The following is a 24,270-nucleotide window of genomic DNA, read 5'->3' as shown; positions in this document are numbered from 1 at the left end:
TATACTAATTTTTAACATAAATATAAATAATATTATTTAATATTCAATTTTTAAAACAAAATTCGAATATTAGCATTGCTGCGATTTGTGAATTTATCAAGTTAAGCAGCCCAGAAACAATTTCTTTAGCCATACAACCGCCCTCCGGTCCGGTCTATTCCGAATAGATCCGACCCATATCCCTCCTCCTGGTTTTTCCTGCTCCTCGCCTCTCTCTCTCTCTCTCTCTCTCTCTCCATAGATTGAAGCGATTGTTATACATAGAGGGAGGGCGTTAATACGAATTGCGGAATGCCCTTTTCTGATACTAGCCGCGCAATCTGGAATGACATCGAACGTTCCGAGAGGTCAATTTCCGAAAACTTTGTTTGTTGCTACTAAAATTCCATGATTGGGTATTTCTGTATATTTGTTTGCAATCCCAACATGATATAGTAACGTACAAGTTCCAAAATTTTCAGTTTCTATCCCGCTCCCCATCTTTGCTTGTCTAGAAAAACAGGGAAATTAGATGGGTTTTCTCTAATTTGGGTGTTTACTCGGAAACCCATTAGCGGACCAATTGTTTATTGCTCAAAGCTATGTGGATTAAGTCTGGAGTAGGGCTACCGATAAGCAACAGTAAAGTGCCATTTAGCTCTCTGGATACTTCACGTTGGTTTTGGAAATTATTTTTTGCAGTGCGAAAATATTCGTTGCTACATTTTCAGTTCATAACAGCACCATTTCCAAGTTGTCGTAATAACAACAACAACAACAACAATAATGATAAAATAATGTTTGTGGTTGTTCTGATTTTGCAGCTACCTTGTTTCCTGCATGTATGAGGAAGCGGCATCATTGGCCTCTTCTGCTCTGAGGGATATAAGGCCACGGCACAATAGCTTTGTTGAAGCTGGAGAAGAAGCTCAATTTAATGACATTCTGGAATCATCCGGTATGGTGCTAGTTCAGTCCCTGAAGGAACTTGGGAGGTGACTGGTTTGCCTATGCATTTCTCTTCTAGAATTGTCTCGAATCCTAATGATGTCGTAATTCGTATCTATATGTTGTGGTGTTATGTTCCATTGTAAGTTCCTTGCTCTCTAGGAGCTCACCAGTCTTACTGTCCCTTTAAGTTTTAACCATGCGCTGAAACTGCAGTACCCCATTGGCTGGTTCTTTACTTTTGCAGTTTCTTGCAATATTCTCTCTAGTTCCTAACTTGAAGGTTAGAACGTAATCCTGATGGTTTTTTGTGTACTTAGATAGACAGGCAGGTGGGGTGGAAACATGCATGATTCCATTTTTTTCTTTTTGGAGTTTCCTTGTAAAATCTTTTGGCATTGAAGGTATTTCCCTTATTAGAGTCAGTCCCAAACCTAGAAGAAAGAGTAGGGTTGTGTTAGATAGCCAACTGCTAGTGCAAAAACTGTAGGATATATTTAGTTTTTTAACACAAGTCTTTTAACATGAATCCTAAACATGAGCATATTTTGTTGGCACACAATCCTCTCAGCAACTAACTGTACCTTTAGTGCACTGAGAAATGTTCTCATATTTTCATGAACAAAAGTGAGTTCAAAAATTAGTCAAAGACCCTAGGCTTAGGATTGGATCATAGAGTATTAAACTTTTGATGGAAAAATCTATAGAATGAGCAAATGTGATGACTAGGAAAAGAATCAATATTATTTGCCTTAAAGACACGAGATGGTTTGGTAAGAAGGGTTGTGAACTTGTTGGGACCTATGAAATGATAATTAATGATATTTCCCTTTTCCTTTGAAAATTCATATTGTGCTGAGTTTGCTAGAGTAGATACACTGGTTGAATTTACTCTAGCAAGGGAAAGTTTAGTGGATGGTGGGATTGAGAATGAGGAGGATAGCTATATGAGTGCTTGTGATACTTAAAATTTGAAATGCCACTTAAAATTGTTTGTGAATACTTTGGAGCAAGATTGTACTTTTGTTGTCATGTTATCAACCTGTTACGAACCCAGGGGTAGATTAGACCTTTGGAGAATAAAGCATAAACCACCTGTACTAATTAGGCAGTTATGCGGTTGTATTCTTTCAGTTTTACATTTTTGCCTTTCAACAGAAAGGAGTAGCCTTTAAAAGATCACTTGTAAGAAGTTGGAGGTTAGTTTTTGAGTAATAACAGAAACTTCTCTCTCTCCAGCTCTCTCTCTTCCCCCTTGAATCTCTCTCTCAATTCTCCCTCTTTTCTCTCTATTCCTACCCCAATTTCTGTTCTTGTTCTTGGAATTCTTCTTGAATTCCCGAATCGTCCAAACCTTATCTTGGGGCTTGACACAACCTAGGGTAATTGTGCTTTATACAAGACTATGGGCGCTTCACTATATTACCTCATTAACGAAAACTACTTTGAGACGAATACAAGTAGTTCAACCTTCTTAAGATGTGATTATTTTGATAGGGGATGGGGAGGAAAACATGTTCGAAGATCTTGGCACGTAAGGCTGGAGTGCTTTGTCTTCTAAACTATAGTTTTGACACTTTATAATTCTAATATTTATATTTTGTGCATTAGGAGATGAAAATTTGTACTCAATGTTGACACTAATTTTATGTTCCTAGCGATCAATAAAATGATTACTTTAATCTAGTTATTTTTTAGCAAATGCCTACTCTAGCAAAATATATTTTAGAGTCGGTTGTACCATATAGAAGATTCTTGGTTGGCCTCCTTGCAGTCTGGATTGGTTACCATTGGCAACTTGACTATGTTATCATGTTAATTGGTGTTGTATGTGTAAGCTTGATTGGTAGTTGGTTAACCATCTTCTAATGCATTGTTGGCTGTAAGAGGATTGTTGTCTCCCTTGCTTAATGATTTTTGACCTTCATGGATGTCCTTTAGAAGTGCGTTTGAGGTTGTTGGAGCTTGAATGGGCTTGTTAGTAAGAGAAGGAGAGCTTGGATGGGTGGGGTGGAGGCAATAAGTGAATCAAAGTTAGATTGTTGGAATACAACATTTTAGCTTGTTGTATTTTGAAATTCAGCACATAACCTGCTTTAAGCATTGAGTAAAGTACAAAATGGATGGTCATTAACATAATTGTTAATAGAGACCTCCCCTAATGGGACTTAATGATCCTGATTTGATGATCTGTACTGGACTTGCTCAATGAGAATTAAGGAACAAAATATAGTTTATTCTCCATCAAAATGGCCTAATGTTTTCCTAGTTGTTTTGTCATTTATTTGGAATATCTAATAACATTTATTCCTGTTTACCATTTTTTATCAAAATAAAACAACAGAGGATAAATAGAATTTAAAGTTGATTTTCAAGGAGAGGTCGAGCAAAGAGGGTTCTAAAGACACTTGCCCTCTTTCTTTCAATCTTTAGATACCTCCTTCTCGTAATTGGTACATTTTTGTTCTTACTATTACTTGAGCCTAACATTTTTATTGGCCCATTTCTCTAATTAATTGTTTAGAACTTTTTATTTGTGAGTGTCTAGTATTTTATTGACTTGTATTATATCTTACTCTTGTTCTTGTTATACTTGAGCCTAACACTCTTATGAGCCCATTTCTCTACTTAATTGTTTAGAGCTTTTTATTTGAGAGTACCTAGTATTTTATCAACTTGTACTAACTCTTTTTTCTGTTATAAAAAAATGAAAAAGTTATTAACATTTTTTTTCAAGGATCTCCTAAATTTTAGAAACCACTTGAACTTTGTTTACTTCTAACATCTTAATTTTTGTTGTTTCTAATAACATGGTACATTTTATGTTGTTGGAACCTACAGATATGATTGTGCTTGAGAAATGATGCAATTTATTGATTTGTATTGAATTATTTCCAATTATTACTCATGAGCTTATTATGTACCTGATATATAGTCTTAAAGCATGTTGAATTATTCAATAGTTGAATTGGTACAGGATGTTTGATAATATTTAGTTATATTCCTAACAGTTTTTTGTGTTTCCAATGTCTTTCATTGTTTCCCTGATGTTTCAGAAACATTTCCAAATTGTTTCCATTTTTGAGCTAACTGAAACAGAACAACAAAACGAGATTTTGATCATTGATGAGAACTAATTATTGGAGAGAGACAGACTAGTAAAAGTATGGTGCTACAGTAGCTAATGTGTTTTTGATGCAAACTATAGTATGGTAAAGAATGATTTCCTTTCTTGATATCATTGATTTTTTGGAGTAAATGTTACGTCAAGGGTATAGGTCTTTTATCTTAATACTGATTTACATGGGCAGTACACTCATGTTCCCTTGCCCTATACAATGACATGTACTTGCCAGAGGAAGGAGGAAAAAAAAAAGCTATCGGTGCCTTTTGGTGCCGCCTCACATTTCTCACTGTCTTTAGACATTTCTGTTCTTTCTGGACGTTTGTCTTTTATATCCCAGTGTTTCCACACCTCTTATTCTTTCTTATGCAGTTTTTGGTGCCAACCTGTTAGACAAAAGGGAATTACTATTTCCTTTACCTTTGATGGGTGTACTGTTGAAGTGACAGTTGGCAGTTACAAAGCACATTTTTTTTTACCTATTCCACTCTAAATGCATTATGTATTTTCTTTTTTCTTGAGGCTGCTCTCCTTATGAAAGATAGTAGATGAACCAATCAAAGGATCATCTTGACGGAATTAACTATATTTGGGGCTTCGTTATAGCAGTGCACATGTGCCTGTGCATGTTTCTGTGACTATAGTCTGTGTGTCGCAGAATAGTTGTGTTCCCATGTCCTTGTCCACCATGCATTATAATGTTTCAAGTTGTATAGAGAATGCATAACTTAAGATCATATCCTGACTTTCTTTTGTATTTCTTTCTAATGGCAGGACTCAGGCTATATTAAATGAGCTATCTATGTTGTTTGGTTCAGTCACTAGCATCCCTATTGAAGTTCTTCTAACTGGGTACTGTTATCTCTATTACATGTTAGTTTATGTACTTATACTGTTGAAGCACTTTTACTGATCATACTGCATTTTACTTATAAGTCAAATTTGTTATTGATACTTCTGAAATTTGGTCATCAGGAATAGATGATTAGTAAATTTATAGAGCTATGCATGATTTGGATCAACTTGTAAATATAACCATCAATATAATCATTATTTTGGCCTATAAAATTTTTGTTGGCAACTTTTGGCATGTTCAGGAATGCTTCTTCCTTTACTGTTATCTCACTCCTAACATACTAACTTGATAATAGAATTTCTTGCAAGTAAAAATTCAATGAAATATTGTGAGGAATAAGATGAATATATCCCATTTAGTTCTATTCGATGTGGGAGTGTGCCTGTGCATGTTTCTGTGTGACCATAGTTCAATTGGGATGAATAAAACATTTGAACAGAAAGGTTGTGTATCATGAACATGGACAATATAAGCTCTCCAAACTGCTTCCTTGAATCCTTTCTTCTGTTCAAATGTCTTATTGTTGATTTACTTGTGACCAACCATGTGTCCTATATTTGAGCACGAGTTTGTTGCTATGTTTGTATGATGTTCAGTTTAGGGTGTGTGGACATAGCTGATATATGTTAAATTGTTAACCACCATCTAATCTTAAAGCTTAAGTTGTTGGATTAGAGGATTAACTTTATTTTTTATATTATTATTTTTACTTTCAACATGCTCCCTCATGTGGTCAGGCTTCACTACGTAAATAGTCCAACACATGCAATTATTTAAATATTAGGCTAGTGGTGAGGTTTGAACCTAGGACTTTTGTATGCTCTAATACCCTGTTAAATTGTTAATCACCATTTGATCTAAAAGCTTAAGTTGTTTGTTAGAGGGTTAACTTTATTTTTTAGATTATTATTTTTACTCTCAACAAAATATTAATGCAACCATCTTATCTACCAATTAAATTTGTTGGGTAGTTTACCCATGTTGTATCAGTGGATATAGCTATTAGGACTTGAAGCTTTATGTAAACAGCTTGTGCTGGAAGAATGTTAGAAAAGTGAATTTGGACCATCGTGGTGGTAGTCCAGTGGTTCAGGAGTTCTCCTGTGTCCCTTGGGTCTGGATTCAAACCTTAAACCTGTTTTGCTTGTGGGATGACCCAGACCCATGGCGCCAAAAAATGAGTGGTGGATGTAGGGCCTAACCCTATGCACTGTGGTAAGGCTAGTGTGGCGAGCTTGCCTTCATGACAGTAACTATTTCTCAAACCAGACATTCCCTAGTGAGAAAGGGCTTTCATGGTCACGCCCAGGGGGGATTACTATTTTGGTCACCCCACCTTCCTCTTTAACTTAGCAATGGAACAGGCTTATCTTCTGGAAGAAGTAATTTTAGCCAGTTGGATGTGCAACTGTACAACTTGTTTTATATTTTACTTTGCAGGGTATGCTTTCAGATAAAGGACGGTCCTTGTTTGGGTACTCGAGAATTTCTTGAGGAATTTCTAAGCAAATGGAGATTTATGGATGGGCGATTCTATGTTCTTTCTGGTGCAGAATCAGATGTGCATTATACGGAAGGTTCTGGTGGTCATTTTGTGCTTGCAGTTGATAAATACTTGGAAGTTGCTGAGATCTATGCTGTATCACTACTTGGGATGGTTTCTGGAGAACTAAGCCATGCTATCTCTTGGGTTGAGAAAGCTGAATTACCTGAGGAAAAGCAACAGGTAAAATAAGTTTTCCCTCTTATGTATAATTTGATTACACTCCCCACCCTAAAAAAAAAAAAAAGGTTATGTACAATGTTATGATATCTTTACTTATGAGTAGTTTGTAACCATTGTTCTTTCCCTTATTTAAAGTGTCTTTAGAATCCTGGCTTGATATCTCATTCAGGAAGTAATTAAAGGCCTTGATTACATTATTTCCTAAAAAAATATGTTTCTTCTTAGCAAATGCAGGGAGTATGGGTTTACTAGTCAAATTCCAATTTGATGTATCTGAATGTTCATCTTTGACAATCTTTTGTCATAGTTGAGTTTTGGAAGAATTGAGCAATGCTGATGATTTTAATATTGAATTAAAATTTATTTTTTTATTTTTTACTTTATCCTGTCATTATCTTCTGAGATGACAATTTGTTGATCTTCTGAAGATGTATAAGGGTAAAGGGGAAATTGTTTGGAGATGTTTGTTTCTTGGCATCTTTTAAACAAAGGGACTGGAGGACATAAACAAATTGATGTTTTTTTTTATCCTCTCTGCATTTGGATACATTTCCAAATGGCTTTGTCTTGTTCCGCCAGTTAATTTTTGGCACCTTTTGCATGGTAACTAGTAACAAGTTGTTGGAGAATCTCGAATTAGTGGACCCAAATTAGTGGGATTGATTGCAGTATTTTTAGTAGTTATCTTCTAGTTATCCTTTCCTATTGTATTCAATTTATAGCTTAAGAATTATTTCCAACTTGCCTTATAGTCAACATTCTAGATTAGGAAATATATCCCATAGATATTACAGGATCCTAGAATAGGAAGCCACTTCTGTATATTCTATAGCATCTTAGATTAGGCAATGTCTTATGTATATACTCCTTAGAGAATAATGAAATCGTGTGAAAGTTATTCACCTCCAAATCCTATCTTGTTCATGGTATTAGAGCTCGGTTCTACCTAGTCAGGATAACCAGTCACAATGGTTGAGAATGCAGCCCATACAACTGCAAAATCCTCTACCATCTCCAACCCCTCTATCAACCAACAGTTATTCCTTGCAGATTACTCAACATAGATTGAACGGAAAAAACTTCCGAGAGTGGTCTCAATTTGTTATTCTTGTAAGCAAAGGTAAATGAAAGTTTGTCTATCTTTCTAGAGCAATTTTGACTCCACCAAAGGATACAACAGATTATCAAATATGGGAGGCGGAAAATTCAATGGCATGGCTTATCAACTTGATGGAGACAAAAATTGGATGAACCTGCCTATTTTACAAGACTGCTAAAGAAGTATGGGAGGCAATTCAAGAGATATATTCTGATTTTGAAAACACAACCCAGTGTTTTAAGATTAGGTTTACTATTTGCACTATTAGACAAGGTATTCTTAGTGCCACTGAATACTAATAATACCTTGATGGAACTATGGCAAGAGATGGATCTTTTTTATGATCCTAGTTGGGAATGTACCACTGACAACCAGAAGTATAGTAAGATGCTAGAAAAGGAAAGGATTTTTTATTTTCTTCAAGGGCTCAATGCTAATTTATATGAAGTATGTGGCCGACTACTAGGCACTAAACCACTTCCATCCCTCTAGGAAGTGTTTGTGGAAGTCAAAAGAGAAGAAAGCAGAAAACGTGTAATGCTCAATTCTTCTATGGACTCAAGTTCAAGCTCTACCCTTGCTACATTTAAGCGTGAGGAACATCCCTGGGACAGATAGTGATGGGAGCACTGTAATAAACCCTATCACACGAAGGAAACTTGTTTGAAAATACATGGTAAGCTAGCAAATTGGAAGCCAAAAAATAAAAGGGAGAAAGAGCCATCAGCTTATACCACTGCAATTGCCCTTGTAACTGAAAGAGGGACAAGCGTGACCCTGAACAGCTAGATCTCTTGCACAAGTTGTTGAGCAGTACACATCTGACTAAGGGACTAGACACCTCAGCCACTAGTCCAACAATTTCCATGGCAGAAAAAGGTAATATGAAATACTCCTTATTATCTAAAAAAATAAATGTAAATTGCTGGATAGTAAATATAGGAGCCTCCTATCATATGACAGGTTCTATGACTACAATAAACTAACTCCAGCCCAATGATAAACACTTGATAGTCTTGATGGTACTATGACTTCAGTTATAGGACAAGGGATAATTTATGTGTCTAGTTTGCAACTAAAATCTGTTCTATATGTGCCTAAGTTAAAATGCAATCTGCTTTCTGCGAGTAAGATAACTCAAGACATGGACTGTATCGTGACTTTCTTCCCTTCTCATTGCATATTTTAGGACTGGTCTTTGGGGAAGATGATTGGCATTGTTAAGGAAAATGATGGGCTCTATTATGCTTCAGGAGATGATCCTTTCCCGAGACATGAGTCACCACATAAGCTTTCTCTAACTATTTTTGTCATGACCCCGAGGATCCCTAAGGATAGAGTAAGAAATATAATAGTATTTAGCTTACATGCATTACTATACTTTGTAATTTCTTTTCTTCTTTCTGTTATAGCTATTTGTTTTGGCTATAGGTAGTTATAGTCATTGTTGTAACTGCACATGGGTGCATGTGCAATGCTGTGAGGCTATTTAAGCCACAGCTAGAGAGGATGGAAGGCATGCTTGAATTGAATGAATTCTTAATTCTCATTTCTCTCTAAGACTTCTCTCCAAATCTCCCTCTCTTTCTCTTGTTTCCCCCTAAATCTTCTTCTCTATACTGTTCTCCCTTAATTCCTTCCAATTCCTCTTTTAACCTATCACGAACCTAGGTTCGTGACAATTTTTTCCAATTCTAATTTTATTTTGTGGCACAAACGCCTTGGTCATCCAAGCTTCTCTTATCTAAGACTATTGTACTGTCATTTGTTTATCAATATAGAGAAAGTATCATTTCAATGTGAGCATTGTATTCTTGCCAAACAAACCGACAACAGTCATTTGATCCATCTTTACACTCCTTCCAAACCTTTTCACTTGATTCATAGTGTGACAATTGAGACCTACTTGAACCCCAAACTTGTCTGGTGCAAGATGGTTTGTCACCTTTATTGATGACCATACTAGGATTTGTTTGGTATATCTTATGAAAGAGAAATATGAGATTTGTGTTATTTTCCTAAGCTTTTATAAACTCATTCTCATTGTTTTTTAGTCCCTATTTGTATTCTTAGGACTAATAATGGTCGGAATATTTTTCTCATCCCTTTACCCAATACCTCACCACTCATAAGATTTTCCACCAAAAGTACTTGTCCCTACACACCTCAACAAAATGGGGAGGCTAAAAGGAAAAATCACCACTCACTTGAAGTTGCTTGCTCCTTAATGTTCACCAATTTTGTCCCTAACAAATGTTGGGGAGAAGCTATTCTGACTATTTCTTACCTAATAAACCATTTACCATCCAAAGTCTTTAACTACCAGACCTCTTTAAACACCCTTCTAGCTAAATTCCCTCATGTTTGGCTCCTAAGTTCTCTCTCTCCCAAGGTGTTTAGCTGCACTATGTATGTTCACAATACCAATCCTACTCACCACAAACTTGAGCCAAGAGCCCTCAATTGCATCTTTGTTGGCTATTCTCCTACTCAAAAGGGATACAAATGCTACTGCCCACTCTCACAAAAGTTCTCTGTCTCTTGTGGTGTGACCTTTGTTGAAGACCAATCCTTTTACCCAAGGGACTCTCTTCAGAGGGAGATGTCAAAGTATCAAAGGAAGAGTGTCATTAGGATCCCACTATTTCTCTGCCTATCTCTCTTTCACCTGTTCTAGCTCTTGACCTAACCAAATTTGCTGCTCCTAACCTAACTTAACCTATTGCTCCTAACCTAACCAAACTTGTTGCCTTCGATCCATCCCGACAACCAACCCAATTAACTAAACTAGTGGTGACTGGTCAAGGGAGAGAATCAGACTCAGAAAAGCCTACTCTACTTTATTCCGGGAGACCCAAAATTCCTTCTCCTCAACTCAGCCAATCCTTGGAACCAAAGGCTTGTCCATCAAGAGAAGAACACAATAAGGCTTATGATGACTTGGATGTTCCAATTGCTCTTCGAAAAGGGGTAACGTCCTATGTTAAGCATTCGATTTCTAATTGCTTAACATATTCTAGACTGTCTCCACAATTCAGGGGCCTTTACCGCAACAATTGATAACGTGAAAATTCCAAAAGGTATTCAAGATGCCTTAAAAGATCCAAAGTGGAAAGAAGCTATTGTGGAAGAAATGAAGGCATTGATTGGAAACCATACATGGGATATTGTAGAGTTACCCAAAGACAAGAAAATAGTAGGGTGCAAGTGGGTATTTACAGTCAAATACAAGTCTGATGGGAGCATTAACAAATATGAGGCGAGGTTGATAGCTCAAGGGTTCACACAAACTTATGGAATTGAAGGAGACATTTGCTCCCATGGCAAAGCTAAATTCCATAAGGGTGTTGCTTTCTCTTGCTGTTAACTTGGATTGGGAACTCTTTCAACTAGACATCAAGAGTGTTTTTCTCAATAGTGAGTTATATAAGAGGAAATTTACACAAAGATTCCATCGAGTTTTGAGAGAGGAGAAAAGGTTGGAAAAGTATGTAAGCTGAACCATTCAATCTATGAATTAAAATAGTCACTAAGAGCCTGGTTTAAGAGGTTTAGTTCTACTCTTACTAGGTTTGGGTACAAGCAAGGGGAAGCTAATCACACTCTGTTTACTAAACATGAAGCTAGTGGAAAACGATCCATTTTGATTGTGTATGTGGATGATATTATAATCACTAGTGATGACATTCAAGAAATTGCTAAACTTAAACAATGGTTGAGAGCTGATTTTGAAGTCAAAGACTTAGGCACCATGAGGTATTTTCTAGGAATGGAAGTGGCTAGAAGCAAACAAGGCATTCTAATTTCCCAAAGAAAATATACTCTTGATATCCTAAAGGACACTGGAATGCTAGGGAGCCGTCCAACAAGTACACCACTAGAAAAAAACTGGAAATGGAGGATAACTGAGAATGACCCCCCTATTGATAAAGGAAGATGCCAAAGGCTAGTTGGAAGACTTATCCATTTTGTCACTCACACACCTATATATTGCTTATGCTGTGAGTATTGTGAGCTAATTTATGCACTCACCCACTCAACAAGATCTAGATGCAACATATCACATCATAAGGTACTTAAAGGGGACACCAAGAAAAGGGCTAATGTTCCAGAAAAATGAAGCCAGAGGAGTTGAAGGCTTTGTTGATGCTTATTGGGCAAGTTTTGTTATGGATATTACATCAACTTCTGGTTTCTGCACTAAATTATGGGGAAATCTTGTCACTTGGAAGAGTAAGAAGCAATCAGTTGTGGCACGTAGTAATGCAAAGGCAAAATTCAAGGCTATTGCCCAAGGAATTTGTGAGCTAAATTGGTTGGAGAGGCTGATGGAAGACTTACGGGTGCCTCTGACTTTACTAACAATGTTATATAGTGATAGCCAGTCAGCTATCAGCATTGTCAATAACTCAATCCAACATGACAGGATGAAGCATGTAAGGATTGATAGGAGTTTTATAAAAAGGGAAATTGAACATGGCAGAATAAAACTTACCTATCTTCCTACAGTTAGTCAAGAGGCAGATGTACTCACCAAGGCCATGCCAAGATTAGGATTCAAATCACTTATTGGCAAGCTAGGAATGGGGGACATCTATTCACCAGCTTAAGGGGGAGTATTGGAGAATCTCGAATTAGTGGACCCAAATTAGTGGGATTGATTGCAATATTTTTAGTAGTTATCTTCAGGTTATCCTTTCCTATAGTATTCAATTTATAGCTTAGGAATTATTTCCAATTTGCTTTATAGTCAACATTCTAGATTAGAAAATATTACAACATCCTAGAATAGGAAACCAATTATGTATATTCTATAGCATCCTAGATTAGGCAATGTATTTTGTATATATTCCTTAGAGAATAATGAAACCGTGTGAAAGTTATTCACCTCCAAACCCTATCTTGTTCACAAGTCATATTAGAGTGGACTTGGGAGCATTTAGGTAGAGACAGCTTCATAACATGTGCAATGGAAGCCCATTGCCAAAAGGATGATGGCATGGGGGTCTAGGTGAGGGAGCTCATCATGAAAAGTCGTGGATGTATTGAGTCCTACTCCCACATCATTAATAATGGGTAAACAGCTTTCCTAGTAGGTTACATTCTTTGGTTGGATGGTAAGCCCCTATCCTGTGAAACAAGGATAGGAATACTAATTTATTATATCCCATCAATGTTATATTTGTTATGAAAGAATCCCGTTTCTACAAGGATAAAATACTGGCATATAATGGGTATCTCATTCCTATTGGAAGGGATAATAATATCATTGCTATTTTCATTCTTCCCCTCACCACCAATAGTACTTCTTCCATTTTACTCAAACCTGGGCATGTCCACATGAAAGATGGGAATCTTAGACTACCATTATGTAACACCAAGTGCACAGTTATTTATTTATTTTTTTCCAATTTAGTTTTCTTTTTATTTATGATCTATTGAGGTTGTGATACTCATGTAAGAGCTAGAGTTTTGTCTACTATGAAAGTGAATCATGTTGGTGACAATTGCTAGTGGTAGAGAGATTTGAAACAGAACAAGAATTTGTCATGAACCTAGGGTTCATGACAGGTTTAAGAGGTAATTGGGGAGGAATTGAGAGAGTTAGATCTGAAGAAATGGGAGGAAAATTAAGGAAGAACAGAACAAAGAGGGAGATTAGGAAGAACCAAGAGAAAGAGAGGGAACTTAAGAGAGAGATTAGAGGAAATTTGGAGGGAGATTGAGAGGATTCAAGAGAGGGAAATGAAAGTATTCAATTATCAATTCAAAAACATGATTCTTCCATCCTCAGCTGTGGCTTATATATAGCCTAACAGCCTCCCACATGCACCCATGTGCGATGTAACAAATAGCCCAACTGCCTATTAGCTAAAGACAAAGCCCTATAACAGAAAATACAAAAGGAAATTACAATTATTGTATAATGCATGTAAACTCCTACTATTATATTTACTAATTTATCCTTGGGAAATCCTTAGGGTCATCACATAATTGTACAACTGAAGGTTTAGTTTTAATTTTAGGGATCTGCATTTACTTAATCTTTGCAAGCCTCTTGTAACTCACCTATAAAAAAGACAAAAGGAAGTTCTTTGTAATTTCATGAAAATTTGGCTTTAAAGCTAGATGGTTATTTTCTCATTAAGATAAGAGCCCTGGTTGATGTGGCAGTTTTCCACTTTGGAAGCATTAAAAAAATTCTGCTGGAAGGTAATCTTGATCTAGATGAAAGTGTTTATGACATGTTTTTAGATTCTTATTTCTTAATTTTAGTTTCTTCAAACTACTTCCTACTGGTTGCATTTGTTTATATTTTATGATTTTCTGGGAGTTGAGTGCATTAATGGTAATTTCTTTGTTGGATTTGGGTTTTCCAGTGAATCAGTAGTATGGATGACATGTTTGCTTTCTTATTGCTTTTTTTGGCTTCTCATATGTAGTCTATGATAGGCTTAGAAATCAAAGCCTTTTAGTTCCTAGTTCAAATCATTGTTACCAGGAATGTGGTACATTCCTGGTTGTTGTACGAGAACAGGTATGAGGAATGTTATGTCAGATCCTGGGATTTGGCAAGGTGAATTCTCTGCCAATTGGTGTGAACTAGGGCAGATAGTAGGAAGAAATTGAGAAGAAAGTTCAGAGAGAGAGAGGAACAGAAAGAGGTGCGAGAGAGAGAAGGATTGAGCAGGAAACAGAGGATTCTGGAAGATATTTCTTCAATAGATTCGCATTATGCTGGATTAGCTTTATATACTAATCCAAGCAGCAGTTAAGTTGGCGCCACAAGGTTGCCAATTACAAAAACAAAGTACAACTATGAGCATCTAGTTCTAAGTACAACTGCTAAAACTAATGTGGTTTAGGTACAAACAGTTAGGTGCATGACAAATTACACCCCCCCCCCCCCCCCCCCCAATTTCTTGTCCTCAAGAAATTACAACAACTGCTCCGTTGTTTCTTCATCAAGTCCCTATTTTCACTATCTGGTTCATCCTTCACCTTCTCTTCGTTCCTTTCTCTTTTATTTTTCCTCTTTTTCTTTTCCCTTCTTGGCTTTTTCGCTTTTTCCTCTTTTTCTTTCGCCTTCTTGGCTTTTTTCGCTTCTTCCTCTTTTTCTGTTTCTTTCTCCCATTGATCTGTATTCTGAGCTCTCCTTAAAAATCTGTGCTTTCCTCCCAACAGAAGTTCCAATGATTTCCTTGATCTTCATGCAGTCATTACGCCTATCCTCAGCCTCCAGCTTCTTTCTTTGGTCAAAGTACTCGTTGAATGCCTGTCTACAATCATCAAAAGTTCTTAAAGCCCCATTCCTCTTGTCATCGATGATTACTCGCTTTGCCTGCTCCCAGGTCCAGTTGGACTCAACATTTACAGACTTCAACAGTGCTTTTAAAGCATCTGTTGCTTCCTGCTTGCTAGCGTACACCAAAGGTTCATCTGTAACAAATTTCTCCTCCAATGTTGTTGTAGTGACTTTTCTTGCAACTGCCATTCCTTTCTTGGCATCCTGATTGCAGAAGAAAAGACAAGAATGTCCTGCAGATTCCTGATTGGCTGAAACATGACCTCCATATCTAGATTTAAACCTCTCGTAATGATTTTCTAAAGTCCAGAGGTCCAAAATTCCTGGTCTTAGGACCTTATCAGCCTTATGATCAGTTTCCTTAGGTTTCAAATTGCTCAATCAGAACTTCTTTGACTGCATGTGGAGCATCAAAAACTTGATCCAGCCTAGAATAGATGTCACAGGCATACATCTCAGCAGATGCATGAAAGATCTCATCGCAACTCTCATATTCAACCTGATTTATAACCGGCATATCTAATGGATCAATGTTTTGTTCCAATTCAGATTGTTCCTCAGTTTCCTGTAAGTCAGAAATTTGAGGAAGGACTCCAGCACGGGTATCCGCAGAGATGATGATCCTTTAGTCGGAATTGCCTAATACAATGCATAGGTAGGATTCCAGTGCCTGCTTGAATCGGTTCTACAGTGGAATTTAAAAGAAATTCCACTGGTAGACTGATCTGAAACCTCTTTGAAATCTCATCCAGCTTTTGGTTGAGGTTAGTGAATTTTTCCGTGATTCCTTTATCCAATGTCTGCACTCTCTCATGAATCCCTTCGGCCATCTCCACACTATGAACAACCAATGTCAATCACCTGGATCTGTCTCTGTAACTGCTTCCAGAAATTGCTTGAATCCTCAACTTCCTATGACTCAATCAGCTCTGTTACAACTTCTTGATAATTGCCTCTGGATCTGCTTCACTGAATTGCCTATATCACAATGCAACAACCGAAGATCAGCTGTTCTGCTCGGTTACGATCTGTCTCTGATACCTTCAAAGTCGGATTGGAATTAACTGCTAGGAATTTCCTATCAACAGCCGAGAATCATCGGAATCTGCCTCTGAATCTGTGTCCAAGAGTCGCCTGACACCTAACTCCTGAGAATCGATTTGCTCTGGACAGTCTCCTGAGAATCGATTGACTCTGAAACAGCTGCTGTGATTTGCTTGAATGTCAACCCAAAATTGATCGCCTCAATCAACAGTTGTAATAGAGGAATCAGCAGCCGAGAATTGCCTTGCTCTGCTTCGCTTCAAAATCTAAATTCAGCTGCTAAGAATTGCCGGAATCACAGCTGAGAACCGTTGGCTTTGATACCAAATTTTCAGATCCTGGAATTTGGCAAGGTGAATTCTCAGCCAATTGGCGAGAACTAGGGCAGAAGTAGGGAGAAATTGAGAATAAAGTTCAGAGAGAGAGAAGAACAGAAAGAGGCACAAGAGAGAGAAGGATTGAGTGGGAAACAGAGGATTCTGGGAAATATTTCTTGCACAGATTTGCATTAGGCTGGATTAGCTTTATATACTAATCCAAGCAGCAGTTAAGTTGGCGCCAACAAGGCTGCCAATTACAAACTCAAAGTACAACTATGAGCAGCTAGCTCTAAGTTCAACTGCTAAAACTAATGCTGTTTAGGTACAAACAGTTAGGTGCATGACACGTTAGTATACTGATTTTTTTATGAAGAGGGCAGGCTTAATTGGTTTGTTATTTCGGGTCATATTATGTTATAGTTGTACTTGTGTCGAAATTAGTTAAATTGATACTTTGATTGTGTCGAAATTGGTTTGGTTTGTTTTGTTTTGAATTTTTTGCTATGTTCTTGTACAACTTGTGGAATGAAGCGACCTGATCAGATGAAGTTTGGTTTGAATTTAATTTAAAATGCAATAGAATATACAAGAAAGTGGGGTAGGCAAGCTTTCTTTACTCTAATCTTCTTTGAAAATTATTCTAACTTAAGTTTCTTCCCTAATTTTTATTTGTTTTAACTAAGCTCATGCACTGCTTGGATCCCTAAGAAAATGGGTTCCTTGCAATCTCAGAATGTAAAAGAGCCACGATGCAGAACGCTTGATCTGTATCGCGGTTCCATGGGGTAGGATGGAACCCGATAACTATGGTGCAAATTCTAGTCACATTAAAACTAGAAGGAGTAGCAGCTTACATGCCCATACTCCTTTTTTAAAATGAATAGTTGAGTTTCTAGAGAAATTCTAGTTATTCTTGGTGAATTTGCTCATTCCTTGTAAGGCTAAGCACCACCTTACTTCCCTTCTCTGTTCTTTCTCCACCTTTTTACATGGTAAGCAAACTACTGTTCTCATATTGTTAATAGTCTAACAACACTCAGCTTTCTAGTCCCATGACCTCCTGCAGTTGTGCATAAGTCAATCGTAATCCTTTTCCTTGCCTTTTTGTCTCCTTTTAGTTGCTACCAAAAACTCATATATCTTTGCTGTTCAAGACTCTCATACCTGTTTCCCAAAATCTCTGTGCCAAACACTTAATAAAAGTTGAGCTGAAACTAACCCATTTAATCTCTGTGCTAAACACTTAATAAAAGTTAGACTAAACTAATCATTTTGGCTGAGAAATCAGAAAAGCCTTCTTCCGCATTTTAGAATTGTAACTCTTAGCTACTTCTGTTATACCAGAACCCACCACCGAGTTCAATTGTCAGTGACATTGTGCCAAGGTTCTGAGGTTGTCCCTTCATCAAAGACATTTTTGTTGAATGTGATAGTTGAGTATTCCCTATTGGATGCGTCTTCTTCACCTTCATGCATGAATAGATTGCTTTAAGATATTGCATCATTTGCTCAATATCCTGCATTTTAGGATGCTCTCAAAATTATTGTCTTCAAGTTGTTTACTATCAAGGTTGTGGGTGCATGCACTACTGTTGCTACATGGCGAGCCCTAGAGGATCAGTGTTGGCTTGACTGTCCTCCTTGACATGGCATATGACTTGTGACAATGCCAAATTAAAAATGATTTGTTCAGCTATAATGAATCAACCTTGTGAAGTGACTCGTAGGCACTCACCCTCCCTTCCTCAAGCTACTCCTAAAAATGGTTTGCATTGGCTGGGGAGAAGGGTGTTCTATCTTTGGCCAAAGTCGTCGTATTCTCCCTAGGTCTAGAACCTCTTGTTAACATTCTTTGGTAGGGGACCTCCCCTTGGTTACTCATCTTATATCTTATGCCTTAAATGCTATGGGTCACAGGCAAGACCCAGAAACCATCAACTTCTATTTGGGGTCGCCAAGGACCTCTGGACATCGAACAACAGCGTCTCTGAGTAAACTAACCTTTGATGGACAATGCAATATGTGTTTGTTTCATCCTATTTAGCTATTGGATCACATAAACAAAATACTCTACAAACCTTGGGTAGGATCAAAATGTAATGTCTAGCCTTGATCACCATATTCACACAGAAACTAGTGTCAAACCCTCTGATTAGGGTTGGACAATTTCGGCAATTCGAACAAACAGAATGCGAGAGAGAGAAATGATCTTGATTACTATCTTTGATGATACTTTCTTCCCATAGCCACAGGTCTCTTATAGGCTTTCAACAACATAACAACATCTTCTACAGCATAACAACAAAGACTATTCTAACTAATGTTAACAACAAAGGTTGTTGTATAGTTATCCAACCCCCTAACTACTTAACCCCCCAGCTAACTAACACAACTAGTTATCTTCCTCGGTAAAATACTTGTTTACCCCTAGGGTCGTGACAATCCCCTCCCCTTTAAACCATTCTTGTCCCCAAGAATTGATAGCGACGGCTATGGTTCAACCAATCCCTACCTTCAATACTTGTTGTCTCCTTTTCTCCTTCTTATTGTTTTGCTTTTCCCCTTTTAGTAGTAGAAGTGTAGCAACGTTCACAGCCTCTGGTTGTTCTGTCGTTGCCTCAGCCTTTCTTTCAAACACTTCAATCTGCATAGAATGCAGTTGTGATTCCTCCCTGATGATCACCTTGCACTCACCTGTTTCCTCATGGGACACATCATTTTCTTCTTCTTCCTTTTCCCCATCATAACCCTCCATATTCATCAGCTGCCTCTTACATTAATGGCTGGGGCTATATTTGTCTCCACACCTAAAGCATAGCCCTAGTTGTCTCCTTTGCTCTATCAAATTACCCTTAGTGCCATTATTGTAGGAAGGTGTTTTGGCTGCCTCTTGATTAGGCCCTGTAAGCAAAAGCCTAGAGTTACTACCTCCGTACTGCTCGGCCAATAAACTCAGCTCGTAGGGAACATTATGCTTCTTAAAAATGGCTTCTAGTGTCAACTCTTGTAGTCTAGCCTTTTCCATCGCTTGCCTCACTGATGTGGGCATCATCATCTTTATCATGGGCCGTAATTCTTCCCTCAATCCACTAATGAAGCTGGACGCCAAGTATTGTTTAGTGAGTCTCGGTTACACAGTGCACACTATGGACCTCAATTCCTCAAACTGGTCTTGGTACTCCACTACGGTCCCTTCTTGCTTCAATTTGCTGAATTCCTATACTACATTCGCCATACTTTTCTCCCCAAAATGCTCACATAACCCTTAGACAAAATCTGTCCAACTCCCTTGCATTCCTTCATCTTGAACCCACCCTTGATACCAAGAGTCTGCTACATCATTCAAAATAGGCTGCAGCCATATTGATCTTTTGTTCTTTTGGGATTTTGTAGAACTGAAAAAATCTCTCACATCTCCTTGTCCACCACCTTGGTTTCTTCCCCTCAAACATTGGAATTTCCATTCTTGGTATAAGGGTATGGACGTGAGTTAGGGGCTATGGATGCCTAACCTAAGTTTCTTGAATGGCAGGCTGATCTTCTTCTTCAAGAACCCCTTGAGTTCTTGATCAATTGCCTTGCTATGGTAAAATGGGATCAGAGGCTTGCTTTGGCGAAAATTCTGGCAACAATCGAAATTGGGGCAGGGAGGACAACATGCTTAGCACACTGTCGATCCTCTGCCCTTGCTGCTCCATCATCTCTTGGCATCGCCCAATGGCTTCTTGCTGCTTCTCCGCCACTGCCCGCATGATTTCCCTCCATTCCGCTAAGTCCTCCTGAGTTTGGAGCATTGTTTCTTGAGTGTGAGACAACCCATGCTCTAGAGCCTCCATCCTAATCTCCAATTGTTTCAATCTGGTCCCTTTTGCTATCTACCTAGATCTCACTTCACCACTTTGGTTGCTACCCTGGCTTGCATTCTTCCTTCTACCTCTTCTTGGAATGCGCCTTGGGTTGCGCTCTTGTTGGCGTCCATCGACCCTGTGATCACTGCTCTTGTCTGCTTTGCGTTTCCCTTACTCGCTGGGATCATAGTGCCGATCATTGTGATTCCACTATCGCCCACCTTCGGAATCGCAAATGAACAGTGGTTAGGAGGAGTCGGAAGCCCAATCACCATCCAATGGCCACCTCCTACTTCGCCTTCAAGATTCGACCAAGTATGTTGAGTTAATGACACTGAATCGTTGGAATAGTTTGTACTACCGTGACCGCTTCGGAATTGCTATTGTTATCCAGTTCCGATTGCTTGCCCTCATCGTGATGCTACCTGTCGATCACCCCACAGTCGGTTCGTCCAGCTCTGATACCATTTTGTCAAGCCCTCTAATTAGGGTTGGACAATATCAGCAATTCGAACAAACAAAATGCAAGAGAGAGAGAGAGAGAGAAATGATCTTGATTACTATCTTCTATGATACTTTCTTCCCACATCCACGGGTCTCTTATAGGCTTCCAACAACATAACAGCATCTTCTACTGCATAACAACAAAGACTATTCTCACTAACGTAATAGCAAATGCTGTTGTATAGTTATCCAAGCCTGTAGCTAACTAACACAACTGGTTATCTTTCCCGGTAAAATACTTATTTACCCCTAGGGTCGTGACAACTAGCCATAATTATACTAGAGTTTTGCAAGTTTGAAATTTCCATGCTTAAAGACTTACTCAAACTAAATGTGTTCTTCTCTCTTGTTTTGTGCCATAGTTGCTATAATTCTCAACTAGCCATAAAAGCTGGTATTTCCCTTTCTCACTAGAGCCAAGTCTTTCACAGAAGACCTAAATTCATCTTTGTCTTCCTATGATGCGTGTTTTATGTGTATATAGTAGATTATATTGGATATGAATATATTGTAGCTTGTTTATGTTATCTAATTCTACTTTCTGGCTGAAGTAATTATTATTTATCTTTCATCAGTCACTGTTCCCTGTCCCTACTTTTCTGGATGCTTCCCTTTTTTCTTTGATTTTCCAATTATATTTACCATAGAATAGTTTCAATGATATAACTATTGTGGGAAGAGGATGCTTAATGAATTGATATATTACATTCAGTTGTATATAATTTATTTAATACAAATTTGGTTTCCCTTATTTTCATCAACCTTACATTTGGTATTAGTAAATTGCTATTTCACATTCAGTTTTGTGTTCTTAAAAAATTTAATTGGTCATCTATTTCTTCTTGTAGGATCTTTTGAGGAAATTACACTCCCTTTATTCTTCTAAGGCCCTTGAGTCATCAGAAATTGTTGTACCTTTGCCAGCAAATGAAGATGAGACTCGTTCTTCCTCTCTAAAAGAAAAGAATGTTTCTGAGGGATCACCAGAAATCTCAAAATCTTCGTACAAGTTCAAGGGCAAGAATGAAATGAAACAAACCGTTCTAAAATTATCACAACAAAAATTTCCATGCCTTTGGTGGTTCCGTACCTTCACTTTGAAGTATGGCAATCATCAACTAGTCATATCAAATGGAAAAATTGTGCTGAGCTGCTTGATAATTCTCTTATATTATGTTTTCCAAAGGAAGCAAGCCATGTTGAAGAGGTGAGTAGTGCTTTCCCAATTGGTTTCTCTGCTGATGAAATACTTTTGACTTGTTCTATGCAATCCATTCATTGTCAATGGTTAAAAATGTATTTATGAACCCCTTTTTTGGATTTCTGACCTAGTTTTTAGGACTGTCCAACAACAACATGGTATGAAGAGCATAGTGAGCAGTGAAAAAGTGGTTCAATCTCTTTCTTACCATGTGTGTTCAAGCGAGAGACAGTTGTGCGTCTCTTGTGTTTGAAGCATGCCCTATTTTATAGACACTGAAAAAGAGATAAGAGTATGTATGTTCACATGCTGTTGATCAATATTGTTCTTTGTCTGAGGATTTTTGGTGCTAGGGCTTGCACAACGATCATGTACAACCCAGGACTTGAGGTGTTCCTGATAATCTGACCTTAGTTTTGGTCTGCTTTTGTCATATCACAATTTGCTTCTGAGTTTCTAACCTTTTCTTTGCTAAGTAAGCACATGGGTTTCTAACCTTATTGAGTTTTGAGGGTAGGTGTTACTCTTTTGGTTTGGTATCCAGGCCCCCCTGTCCTATCCAATATGTAGAAATAAGTTAACTTATCTGGATAAGAACCAACCTTTCTTTTGGATATCCAGAATTATCTGTTACCTCCACGTATGATTTCACTGCCAATTTGGCTACTACCTCTGGTGCAGCTGAAGGGTCACGGAAAAGGATTGTAGCTCTCTTGGCAGTGTGGGATATCAAGAGAACAGCAATGGGAACATTTTAAAATTTCAGGTGAAGGAAAATGTTTTTAAACTAGTTGGAGACTTGGAGTTTAGGCAAATATTTTTCTTTGAGACCATAAAATCATCGTGGTAGCTAATGCTATTTTCTTTAACATGAAATATTAATTGGAATAAAGAAAAGTGAGGACCCAGGAATCAATTAAAAAATAAAACAATGCAACATTGGTTATGTTAACTTGTTGTCCATTGTTCTCCACATCTCACTAATTTGTATAAGAATGTTATATATTTGTCGCCCCTACATTTGTCACCCCAGGAACTTCACTACCTTTCAGTTTACTTAGTTTCTCTACCTCAAACTTTAGTTCCGAACAATGCCAAAATCTTGTCATGACACTGCACCGATGATATTAGCGTTTCTTTTTAAGTAAAAGAGTAAAGGACAGCCATCTGTATATATACAAGCTGCAATGCCCATTTTTACTCCTCAGTGCGTGCTAATACTTGGCCGGGAAACCATGCTTAGGTCATATGTAGTGACAATCATTATTCACACTTCTGGAGCTATGGTTGTAATGCAACCTAAAGGACAAGTTGTGTCCGTCAAGTAGAATGTGATATTTCAGGTGTGCTATAATATGGAGGTATGCATATTTGAACATAAACTCATCTGTGAGATTTACCATTCTTTTCTGGAGATAGGCATTCTTACAAAAAGAGGGGTCACTCCATTTCATTTTTTGGAGTGTAAACCTGTTCTTTGCATTTTATCAATTTTGCTAGGTCCACAATACAGGCATTTAGATATGAGATTATGTCTAATATCAAAATTGGTCTTAATGTCGCTAGGGAGAAAAACCAACATACAATAACATATCAAGCCTCATTCCCACTAAGGTGGAGTGTATGGTTCTCTTTTGACCAGCAAGATTGAACTTTTGAGACAGTTATTCAATACAACAATGAAGGATCTTTATGTATTTCAGGATACTCAGAAGACGAGCTTTGTCCATGAAGAAGGCTTTGGTGGACTTTTGGCAGCTTGCATTTTCTTACCAGGTGAACCCTCTTGCTGCTGTTCAACCTGTCCCTTCTGCAAACCGTCTGAGACAATAACGGTGTCTTGCCGTTGCCTAATTCTTCTTAAGACTACGTCAATCAGTGCATATAAGAAGAGAGAGCTTATACCCACATTATGCTGTTTGGCAGTTATGGTGGGCTCTCAATGTCGATAATCTCTGTTTGGAGTTTGCCTTGCTATTTTGTTCTTGGTTTCATTGTATAATAACACCGACTGGTTTCTTAGTCCTAAAAGAAGTGTAGTGTAGTTATCAATCGCATTCTTGCTTCATTCTATAAGAGTTCATTGATGACAATGATGAGTGTCCAGTGAGCGCGATCCTTGTTGTAACTTGTTCGTTTCTCATTTGAAAGTTCCATTCCTGTTTCTGGCAAAGCAAATAGCCTTCAGGACTTGCAGACCATCTGTTTGATGAAATTGCTGAAAGGATATTTGGGTAATGCCTGCTTGAGCTATGGTTTTGCCCACTAATTTTTTCAAGGTTGTTCCTTTCTTTACCATTAAAACTGAATAAAAG

At 37.8% G+C, this 24,270-nt stretch overlaps 1 protein-coding gene across 3 annotated transcripts; it reads left to right on the top strand.

Annotated features, from left to right (window-relative positions):
• The first annotated feature begins 152 nt into the window (after nucleotides 1–152).
• On the top strand, nucleotides 153–24,153 carry LOC127800359 (protein APEM9). 3 transcript variants are annotated; one of them, XM_052334932.1, is made up of 6 exons: nucleotides 153–347; nucleotides 804–974; nucleotides 4,826–4,924; nucleotides 6,348–6,633; nucleotides 21,603–21,961; nucleotides 23,659–24,153. In XM_052334932.1, exons 1-6 carry the CDS (start codon nucleotides 292–294, stop codon nucleotides 23,786–23,788), a joined length of 1,101 nt encoding a protein of 366 aa, XP_052190892.1. In that variant the 5' UTR covers nucleotides 153–291; the 3' UTR covers nucleotides 23,789–24,153. The 3 variants fall into 3 exon arrangements, with proteins under 3 accessions (XP_052190892.1, XP_052190894.1, XP_052190893.1); XM_052334933.1 differs by having other exon boundaries at nucleotides 155–347; nucleotides 4,826–4,903; XM_052334934.1 differs by lacking the exon at nucleotides 4,826–4,924 and having other exon boundaries at nucleotides 154–347.
• Nucleotides 24,154–24,270: the final 117 nt, after the last annotated feature.

This window comes from Diospyros lotus, chromosome 4 (genome assembly GCF_014633365.1).
Source record: "Diospyros lotus cultivar Yz01 chromosome 4, ASM1463336v1, whole genome shotgun sequence".
NCBI lineage: Eukaryota > Viridiplantae > Streptophyta > Magnoliopsida > Ericales > Ebenaceae > Diospyros > Diospyros lotus.
This window is presented reverse-complemented; position numbering and strand designations above follow the sequence as displayed.

What these genes read in the sequence shown, in the direction of transcription:
- LOC127800359 (XM_052334932.1), top strand. Translation starts at nt 292, where the DNA reads ATGCCCTTTTCTGATACTAGCCGCGCAATCTGGAATGACATCGAACGT. An exon ending in GACATCGAACGTTCCGAGAG is followed by an intron (nt 348 to 803) that starts GTCAATTTCCGA and finishes CTGATTTTGCAG; the next exon opens with CTACCTTGTTTCCTGCATGT. An exon ending in TACCTGAGGAAAAGCAACAG is followed by an intron (nt 6,634 to 21,602) that starts GTAAAATAAGTT and finishes TTCTTCTTGTAG; the next exon opens with GATCTTTTGAGGAAATTACA.